General features: G+C 41.0%; 1 protein-coding gene across 1 annotated transcript; it reads right to left on the bottom strand.

The window, feature by feature from the left end:
* Window positions 1–1271: 1271 nt before the first annotated feature.
* LOC131908058 (large ribosomal subunit protein eL39-like) lies at window positions 1272–1585 on the bottom strand. Its single transcript, XM_059259134.1, has one exon. The coding sequence runs from the start codon at window positions 1530–1532 to the stop codon at window positions 1377–1379; it is 156 nt and encodes a 51-aa protein (XP_059115117.1). The 5' UTR covers window positions 1533–1585; the 3' UTR covers window positions 1272–1376.
* Between the last annotated feature and the right edge of the window lie 9565 nt (window positions 1586–11150).

Below are 11150 nucleotides of genomic sequence, written 5' to 3'. Positions count from 1 at the left end.
GGCTGGAGTGGGACTGGGGATGGGCACTTGGCTCAGGTCTTAGAATTTAGATAGCTATACCAGAGATGTTGAAGGCCAAGTTGAGTCCTGAAAATAAGGAGACTTTTAAGTGTGAGGCAAGATGGGAAAAAGAAGTGCCGCTCACATAGATGGAAGTGGGCCCAGTCAGAAGGTGAGAATATATCTGTGCCATTTAGAGACACATGCAGTGTGAAAGAAAGGATGCTCAGGCTGTAGGTCAGAGCTGGCCAAACCACCATGGTTATACCTAGGGAGCTTGGTTGTGGTGTTATAATTGTGTACCCCAATCAAACTTATCTGGGGTTCAGAGGACAAAGCCAGCCACTATATTAAACATAGATGTCAGGCAGTGGTATTACATGCCTTTAATCCTCTCACTCAGGAAGCAGAGATCCATCCGGATCTCTGTGAGTTCCAGACCACACTGGGAACAGAGCCAGGTGTGATGGCATACGCCTCCAATCCCAGCACTAGGAAGGAAGGAAAATGGCAGGGCACAGAAAGGTACATAAGGTGTGAGGAAAGAGGAAGTCTCGTTCTTGAGACTGAAGGTTTTGTAGAGGTAAGAACTTGGGGCTGGCTTGCTCTGCTTCTCTGATCTTTCAGCTTTCACCCCAATGTCTGGCTCCATTTTTTTTTTAATTGATAAGACCATTTAAGATTTGTGTTACACTTGGTCATGATCTTTCTTCTATATTTTCTCTATTAGCCACATACAGTAGGTAGACCCTATTCATGGAGCTATTTCATACCTCTTTCTATATCCTTACCTTTTGCCATGTGGCATTTCAGAGTCTTCCATCACATAGTCTCAATCGATGACTTGCTTGCTAAGATCTTGGGACAGCTCCGAGACAGAGCTTGTTTTTAGGGAGCATGAGGTTCCACATTCCAACCTCAGCACCAAGAACCCAAAGCAAAGCGAAAATGTCAGCAGTTTTTATTTAAAAAGTGTTTGTCATTTTCCTGTGCTTTTGTATTCTGTGATGGTCACGAGGAGAATGCGAAACATGTGAGTGGAACTGAGCCATCTCGGGCAACAGAGTCAAGGGTTTTTTGGACTACAATTTAACAACCAAGGCCTAGACATTTGAGAGGAACCAGCCAAGTTTGGTTCAACTGAGCAACCTCAAACTTGCAAAGTGTTAGGTGCTCATTCTCTGTGTGGCTATTTATTTATTTATTTATTTTATTTATTTATTTTTTTTGGAAGGTTCTACATTTTATTACTGGACAAACTACTCCCCCAACTTAAAACACGACCAAGTCTTCAGGTTAAAATGTTGAACTCCATGTGGTAGGATTGTTTGATGACCCACAATTCTGTATAAACTGTCTTGCCATTGTGTGAATCCTTACAGACCCAGCTTTGTTCTCCTCCAGTGTCTTCTCTTGGAGCTGTACCTTATTTTGTTACCAGTTTTCATCCAAATCCACTGAGGAATAGGACGATTTTGCTTTTGTTTCTTGGCCAGGAATCGTTTGATTCTGAAAGTCTTGTGAGAAGACATGGTGAGAAGCCAAGTCAGGAGCCCACCGCACGGTGGAGGAGGAAAGGAGAAGAGCATGTGGCTATTTATTATGCAGCATTACAGTAGAGATATGTAGCTGGCACTTTACTTCAAGGGTATATTCTTCTTTTCTCAAACATTTTTTAACCTTTATTTTATTTTATGTTTGTGGGTGTTTTAACTTCTTGTGTCGGTGTATCACCTGTGTTCAGTGCCCAAAGATGGCAGAAGAGAGCATCAGGGCCCTGGAACTGGAGTTACAGGTGATTATAAGCTGTCATGTAGGTGTTGGCAATCAAACCCAGGTCCCCTGGAAGAGCAGCTAGTGCTTTTAATAGCCAATCCATCTCTCCAGTTCCAAGAATATATTCTAAAGTGGAGGATCACACCTGTATTTCTATATTCATACCAGTGCCCAACCTATAACTAGTAATTGTCAAATAAAGATTTAGATTGTCAAAGCTTTTAATGATACAATTCTAGTCATAAAAATGTAAATTTTCTTTTTTAGTTTATATTTTTTGAGGATTTCATACATGAGTACTTTATTTATATAATGTCTACCTCCTCCTCCCACCAACTCTTCCTATGTCTTCACCTTCCAAATTCATGATTTCTTCTATAATTATTATTGTTAGACACAAACACCCCCTCTCACACACATGTATAACCTACTAAGTCTCTTTAATGTTGCTCCTATGTACGCATATTTAGGACTGACCATTTGTGATTTAATAACCTATCAGGGGGCTCATTCTTGGACAAAACTGATTCCCTCTCTTTCTGTAGCCATCGATCGCCTGTGGCTCTTTATCTATGGGCTTTATGAAACTTACCCATTCCGAATTGGCATATCAACTGTTGTAGTCATGGTACAGGTCTTGTTTAGGCAACCATACTCTTGAGATTTCACGGCTGCAGCTTCCCTTCCATACAGAAGATACTATCTAGGAGCAGGTATCCTGGCCCTCTGGCTCTGAAATCTTTCTGCCTTTCTTCTAAGATTTTCCTTGAGGCTTAGAAGTAGGGTTTATATTGCAGATGCACAAGCTGGGGCAGGGAACCCTGCCATCACTTATTCTCCGTGTTTTGAGCAGTTATACATCTCTGTAAATGGCTCCAAATGCTGCTTTGATGAGGGGTGAAAAAGATAAGTTTTCTGTTTTTTGGTTTTTTTTTTTTTTTTTTAGTGGACATTTTCTGGAGTTAATATCCTTTCTAAAACTCAGGGGTAGAAGAAGCATGCATTCCCCCCTTTGTCTTTGGAAAGGTCCTACAGTAGGCAACTCCTGGAATGGGAAAGGTGAGGGGGATGAGTGGATTGCCCTGTGCTTTATCTGCATCTGCTGGAGCTCTGGTGGATTCAGGGCACTTTACCTGGTGGCACATGTACTTTTTAGAGAGTGGCAGACATAGAAGAACTGTCCAGCACAGCCTCAGCAACTTAAATCTGTCTGACAGTTTTTCTGGAATGTCTGTCCTTCTCAGTAAAACTTAGCTTTGACAGACGCTAAATAGACTGCCAGAGAAAGTCATTGAGTTCTGTGGACTTTGGTCAGGAGGGTCAGAGTTGATGACACTGTATCATAGTCACTTTCTGTCATCAGAGGGCTGAGGGAGATCCTGCTCACCTTGCTGTGAAGCTGCTCTTCAGAATACTACTAGAAAGCAAGGAGCACTGTTGGCCTCTGCTTCAGATCTCTTGAAAAGCTTGCTGACATTATCAAGAGTTATTGAACACTAGAAGCCTTTTCTTGAGACAAATAGCCAGAGTTACATACAGATGCCAAGAAAGGCGGGCACAAACAGATATGGAAATTAATCCGCTTGAGAACGTCAGCCTAGGGCTGTGCTCTGTGCCAAAGCCCGTAGGAAGGGACCCATGCTTTTCTGGGGGAGATCTTCCTTGGGAATCAAAGATATAAAGTCACTTTGGAATCATATCATCTGGGTTCACATCTGACTCTGCCATTTACCTGCTGCGTTATCCTGAGCAGGAAATCTTGGTCTCTGAGCTCAGTTTTCCCTCTTGTAAGATGGCAACAATAATAGCAACAACCTGAGTTGTGCTAAGGTCTAATGAGATAAAAGCCCAGAATGTTCATCAGAGAGAGCCAGGAACATAAGGCGTTCTCAGAAAAAGGTGGCTGTTATTATTAGTGACTGCTTTAGTCTATGTTGATTCTTAAGAACCAAGTAGTAAGCAAAAATAATCAAGCTTGTACTGTATGGACAAAAGATGGATCTATAGGCAGCAAAGTTCAGCTTAACTGAACTCATGCTAGCTATAGATATTGCTGCTGCAAAACCAGATTTTCCTAAGAGTCTTACATTCTCTCACCTCTTCTTTGTTCAGTTTTCCCTAAATCGTTACTAATGTTTATAATATAATATGGATTATGCTCTGACTATAAGTAGATACACTTCCATTGGTAGCTGTGCGCAAACGGTTTCTTTTTCTTTTTTTAAAGTAGCCATGGTAATGAAGCCCTGGCTGCCCTGGAACTCTCTTTGTAGACCAGGCTGGCCTTAGACTCACAGAGATCTGCCTACAGAGTGCTTCTACAACAACATCTACTTTCAATATGATCTTCATTACTCAGTCCTGCTGGTTATGTCCTAGTAGGCTTTCCCTGGGTCAGTGGTGGCTCTGAATTATAGCTCTGTTCAGAAAGCTTGTAATGTTTCTTAATGCTGCCTGAGCAAACACTTCAGACCAGAACATAACCAGCACAAGTCAGAGAAAGATTAGGGTGACAGTTGGGCTAATTCTGTTCAAAGGACCAGAACATTGCTTCTTTTCTGGCTATTTTGGGGTAGCTGGAAGCTGAGTTCTGGGAGACCAAGTCTTTAAAATGCACTGAAGTATGTTGTGGGAAAGCAAATATCTTTCCCAAAGTGATCATATCTTGTATCACTGGTACAGAATATTTGAGCACAGTATCCTTTCCACAGTGATGACACTCAGGCAATCCCCTCAATGCACTGCTTTGTAGATCACAATAGGAAGTTGCTGAAGCCAAGACAAAGCCAATATACACAGGTTTTAATGACAATCTCTTTAGCTTTTTGCACTTCCCTGCTCCTTAGCATACTCATTGATTTCTTTTTGAACGTGCTCTTTCTTTCTCTGTGGCCATTACCCAGAAGTGAGTAAGGTGGAAATAAAAAAGAAACGAGAAGCCAATGACCATGTTCAACCTGCTGAAGCATCATATGGACTACTCTTGTCCTTTGCCTCAACTCTGGCCACAGACCTCTTAAACCTTCCTGAATTTGCTGTAGGGCATGAGTGTCTTCATGTCCTTTCCCTACACCTTGCCCTATTCATGTCTTCATCTGGTCATTCATCCATACCCTTCCTAGTAAAACAGTAAACAAATATTTCTTTGAATTTTAGGATCCGTCCTAAAAATCTAATCTAACCAAAGGAGGGAGGAGCAGGATTTCTCATTGGACCCAATGGGTCAGAAGTAGAGGTGACAAAATATTCCTTGTGGTTGGCATCTGAAGTAGGAAGAGGTACTTTTCTGGGACCCTCAACCTATGGAATCTGATGCTGTCTCCAGGTAGGTGGTGTCAAACTGAGTTAAATTATAGGATGCCAAGGCAATATGGACTGAATAATTGCTTGGTGTGTGGGTAAAACTGTGCACACAGGTACTCACAGAATTGATCAGGGTTGAATATGGATAGAAGGAAGAAACTCTTTCTTTCTTTCTTTCTTTCTTTCTTTCTTTCTTTCTTTCTTTCTTTCTTTCTTTCTTTCTTTCTTTCTTTCTTTCTTTTACGTTTCCAAACTCCCCCTAAGCTATTTTGTGAGCTGTACTACCTTGAGCAAGTGTTTTACTATGTCTGTTGCTCAATTGGTACCTCCAACAACACACTTCAAATGGTACCTACAACACACCTTAAAACATACCTCAAATGGTGTAAGGACACACTCTACAGACAAAAGGAACTAAGGGTATCAGAAAAATCTGCATTTACAGAAAAGCCCTAGTGGGGAGTGAAAGGTGTCAAAGTGTGTTGAGTGAATTGGGTGAAAATACTAAAGATTCCATTGTCCCTTTGCAAATAGCTGGGTTTTGTTTGTTTTAATGTTATCTTGTGTTCTTCTTGATCCAGGTTTCAATTTGTGTTTCCTAATACTTCTTGGTTATTTATAACCATGACACTAAGACTCATTTAGCAAATGTTTACTCAGAACAAGCATTCCACTAGGCACCATTCAAGGTATTTGTAATATTCAGAGATTGAGCTGTTGTGTCCATTGAGTTTATATTTTAAATGAGGTCAAGTTGCTACAGTAGTGGTTATCATGGAGATACTGGGTCTGGCTCTGCCTAAGACCTTGTATCCTAACTGGTCCCAGGTAGGTGAGTATGAAACTCTTGTCGTTTACAGTTGTTTTTTGTCCAACTCTGGTCTTACAGTGAGTGAAAGTACTCATGTTCACTTTATTTCTCAGAAACCTATTCAGACTATACCCCCTCTCTCTACTCCAACCTCCTGCACAATGATTGGGCATTCACTGATGACTATGTCAAGTCTACTGTTGATCTCTTGGGAATAGTGAGACCATCTGGTGGCAGATTTTTTTTTATTAACTCAATAATTTATTTATCCACTCATCGCTTCAAATAGCATTTATTGCGAACACTGCTAGATAGTTTGCTTGGAATTGAGCATGCATCTCTAAACAAGATGGAGTGATACTGTCTTCATGGAGCATCCTTTCTAGCAGGCTCTGCATACTCTGATTAGATTACCTCTGTGAGGAAGTGAAGCTAAATTCTGGAGCTTGGGAGGTATTACTTAAGTGACAGACAAAAGTAATGAATTCTATGTAGAGGAACAGGATATGCAAAGGCTCTGAGGCAAAGTGAACCTTTTGCAGGCAAGGGGATTGGATAAGGATGACAGATGTGGATATGGAAAGACAGGCAAATTAACAAGTATAAGGAAATAAAAAGTGTAAGGGTGTGTTGGCTAGGTGACTATTCATGCTAATTAAAGGGAAGGTCAAAGATGACATATTAATCAGCTTTCTCTTACAGTGACAAAATACATGAGATAATCAACTTGAATTGGGGACAGTTTTATTTTGTCTTGTGGTTTCATTCTACAGCCACTTGACCTTGTTGCTTTAGGCCAGTGGTGGCATAGACTTTCATATATGGCTGAATTAATTTCTCTACCCTGTTGTAACCAGGAAATAAAGAGGAATAAATAAATAGGAAGGGCTGGGTCTTAATTTCCCCTTCAAGGGCATACCCCAGATGACCTAGCTTTCATCCAATAGGCCTTATCTCTTAAATGCTCCATCACCTTCTAATATTGATCCAGGCTGGTGGCTAAGCATTAACACATGGGGCTTTGAGAGGACATTCCAGATCCAAACTACTATAGGTGGCATCTGTGTTGCTGGCCAAAGCGCATGGGCAGATGGTGGTATTGTTCATGAAGATGTTCATATGCTGGAAGAGAACTGGGTTTCTGAGGAAAATGACTTCAGTTTTGGACAGTTGGATCTGTGCTGCCTTTAGGACATTGAAGAGAGGAAGTTGAGCAGAAAGTTGATATACAAATTTGGAGGTTAAGTGTAAAGTTTAGATTATAAATGGTGGCCTGTCACTGACTAAAGTATTTCTTTCACCAGTAAACTGGGAGGATATATACAGGCATTTAAGTGTTAGTTGGATGTCTTTTAGAAGTTAAATTTAATATTGTTGTGGTTATACCATGTTTGACAATTATTTGAGTACTTAACTGTGATGCAACTTATGATGACATGGAATTTGGTGAAGAGAAAAGGTTTGGATTTTGTACAAAGAAGTTTATTATTGAAGTACGAGTGAGATCTTGTTTAACACTGCTTATCTCTTGCACACAGCCTGATCACAAGCAGTGTAAAGGAGGATATCCATGGGACTAACCACCGGGATTGAATGGTAAACAGAAATGCCAAAAGCAGACGAGGAATGAACTAGCTAACGTCTTAAATGATACTTGCTAATTGCACCAATGAGCTTTGGCTGTACAACCACCCAGTCCATCCAGTTCAATACCTTTCCCAGGTTCATATCTCTCCAGTTTTATACACTGAAGCATTAGGGATTTGGGGGTAAGACATTTGGAAGGGAATTTAGTTTAAAGTCATGAAGGTAGAAGCCCCATGATGAGATTAGTGTCCTACATGAAGGGAAGGCACTAGCTCTCTTAGTGCTGTTTAAGGACATAGGAAGACGGCAGCCATCTGCATACCAGGATGGGGCTCCTCCATCAAATAGGGTCTTATCTTGGACTTCCAGAACAAATAAGTGTTTATTGTTTCAACTTTCCTGTTGATTTTTTTTAAGCAACCCCAATGGACCAAGACAGTGACTCAAAAATATTTTATTTACATGATGGTTTTGCCGAGTGATGATTTGGGGTGTGTGTAGCTTAGCTGCTTAGATGTAGGAAGCGAGCTTCATTGCTCTTAGCTGAGAACATTCATCCATCTGTTGAGGCTTATGGACTTGTGACTGGGGTGCTTTTCTTTTACTCTATGTGACTACTTACTCCCCAGGAATTGATCATAGGGTGATGGTCCATGAGTCCCAAAAGAATGAATGGAAACATGCAAGGTTTCTGGTAGAAGGTTGCAGCTGTCTTTTGGCCAGAACAAGTTGCAATCCCAGCTCAGACTCTAGGACTGAAAAGATACACTTCACTTCTTGACGAATTTCAGGAGCCCGTGGGAAAATTTGTAGCTTTTTTTTTTTTAATCTGATTCCTAAACATCTAAATTAAAGGAGAAGTGATGAGAGAGTCTAGGCTCTCACAGAAGTAAGCTAGCTGAACACTATCTGCAGGCAGTAGAACCCGAGGAACATGGCTGTGTTCAAATCTTGACTGTGTTGTTGACTGGCTGGGCTCCTTACTTGCAATGACTAGCCTGAGAACTTGTGAACATGTTATGTAAAGAAAACCCCTAGCATGGAGTCTGGCTTGTGGGAAGCAGTAATAATAGGCAATTGCAGTGGCTACTATTGTTGTAGGATGCTGTTAGCCATAGGCTTCCAATTACAGAAAGGCTCAACTAGGGTGGAGAACAAAGGACCGAACAAGAAAGAGGTTGGCTTAGGATGACAGAAAGGACAGACATCACAGGACTACAGAGACCTAGAGCCAGCCTGAATTGAGGATCAGGCAGACAAGGACTCTCTTTCCTTTAGAAGTGCTGGTTAGCCCAAGTCTTCTAACAACAATACTCATCATTTCTTGAACACTTACAAGGTGGTAAGCACCAGTCTAAGTGTTTTTCAAGTATTAACTCATTCAATCTTTAATTATTATTGATTGATTGATTGATTGATCGATTGAGACAGGGTCTCTCTGTGTAGCCCTGGTTGTCCTGGAACTCATTCTGTAGACCAGGCTGGCCTTGAACTCAGAGATCCTTCTGCCTCTGCATGCACCACCACCTCCCAGCCCATTCAGTCATCTTAATACCCCAAGGAATTCTTGTCATTTCTGTGGTATACATGTAGATATTGAGACACAAAGAGAGTCAAGCTTATGCAGCCCCTGAATGGCAAAGCCAAGATACCATCCACGTCTGTCTTATTCTCTACTCCAAGAATCTAACTTCTCACGATATTGTGTGAAGATCCAAGGCAAAAAAAAAAAAAAATCAAAACCAAACAAATGCCACTCAGAAATTTCCAGATGGATAGGGAAGTTTCAAGCAGGTCATTGTGGCATCCAGTGACCCTTAGCTGAGGAACTGCTGAGGGTGGAGGATAGGCGACAGCTGTCTGGGTGACTAAGAGCATCCATACAGCACAGCACTCCCATTTGCACTATTTCTGGCATTAAATTTTCTAGTCCTCCAAATGGAGAAGGTGAGAATTACTTTCCTTCACAATTATGCTACTTGTAAGAGTAGTCGCCACTCTCTGCTGTCCTGTTCTCCTCTCTTAACTCTCAGCTTCAGACTGACTCCCAGTCTGTACTTGGTCAAGGATACCAGTGACTTGGTGGCCACAACCAGTGGGCTGCTATAGTCCTTAGTGCTTTGAGTTGAAATCCTGGAGGAGAAGACTCTGACCCCTTATCAAACATACCCTCAGGGGATCCACTTACTCTGGACTCCTCTCTATATCTCTAGTCTTTATAGAAGCAGATTCCTATGGCCAATTTCAGCCATCTCTATTCTTTGCATTTTATTTTCTATTACTTTGAAGGATAAAAATATCCCTGTAGCTTCTGACTAGTAGTCTAGAATATGGAACTCTGAAGTAGGGTTGGTAACTGTCCTCTTCTGAGCCTCCATGGTAGTACTTTGTAATTTGGGAGGTAAGTCATTGCTGCTTTTAATATACAGATAAGGAAGTGAGAGTCATAGAGAAAATTAGCATACAGTCAGTCAAAGAGGTATCTGGATTCAAATACAGGTCGTGGGATGTGCCGGCATTCAGGCACCATAGCAAGCATTTTTCTGGCTGCCTCAAGCTGCTTTATAGAACTCACAAATTGTGCACTGTGGGATCAATATCTTCACCTGTAATAACACTGGGTGTAATTTGCATTTATTTTGTTGGTTGTTGGCTGTTATTTATTTACTATTATTGCCTTTGGGATACAACCGAACCTGGCTGATTGATTAAGAGGAATCTCAGACTTGCTTCCCAATTGCCTGGGATGTGAATGCCAAAGGTCTAAATTCTATTTGAATGCCCGAGTGCCTCTTTTTCTCTAATTTGTAGCCAGAGTCTGCCCTTAATGAGAATGTCCTTGGGATTTTAAGATGGTGGAAATGTGTGGGGGAGATTTCAGATCAATAGCTCTTCCACAGGACTCACAGATTCAGAGCAAGCATTAGTTCAGACATTAGAAATTGCAACCCAGGCATGAAAGCACCTTGGAAAAACACATATTTTATCCCTAGCCCCCCTGGGATCAGAGTGTCACTGAAGCCAATAAGTTAAAACTTAATGTGTGAAGCTTAATAGCAAAGCAGCATATTAACGGAGGAAAACGAGAAGTATTTCTTGACCTAGTAATTTGGAAGGAGAGTAGGTGAAGTGTGTAAATTAGAGAAAATTCAAAGGTGAGTCATTTTGGAAATGTGTGGCAGACATATATCATGCTAACTGCAGCTGAGAATTGTAGATCTCCCATCTGAAATCTATTAAAACAGGGTTCCTAGAATTTTTACCATTTTAATACTTGTATTATCATTTATTTGATTTTTGTCCTATGTGGTCTATGTTTGTCTAAAAATTAAAAACAAAAAAATTAAAATGTCTCTTTTGCTGAAGTTGTAATAATGTCTCCTTGAGGCAGTATGAGGTGATTTGATAGGAATCGTCCCTGGGCTAGGAATTATGGGATGGGCATGAAACCCATCTGCTTTCTCCTTTCATTTTCAGGTCAGAAGGAACAGCTGGATGTGGTGTTTCAGTGTAAGGTAAATAAGGGAAATTCAGTGTTCCAATGAACTTGTCTACTAGAGTGGCAACTAGTCACGTTTGATTTGCTTACCCAAATATAAGTATGAATTAGTATTGTCATTTCAAGAGAGAAAACCACTATGACATCCCATCTGCCAGGAACTCTATCCCTGCC

This window comes from Peromyscus eremicus, chromosome 4, assembly GCF_949786415.1.
Source record: "Peromyscus eremicus chromosome 4, PerEre_H2_v1, whole genome shotgun sequence".
NCBI classification, from domain to species: Eukaryota; Metazoa; Chordata; class Mammalia; order Rodentia; family Cricetidae; genus Peromyscus; species Peromyscus eremicus.
Note: the sequence above shows the minus strand (reverse complement) of the source record. Positions and strands in the feature narration are given on the sequence as shown.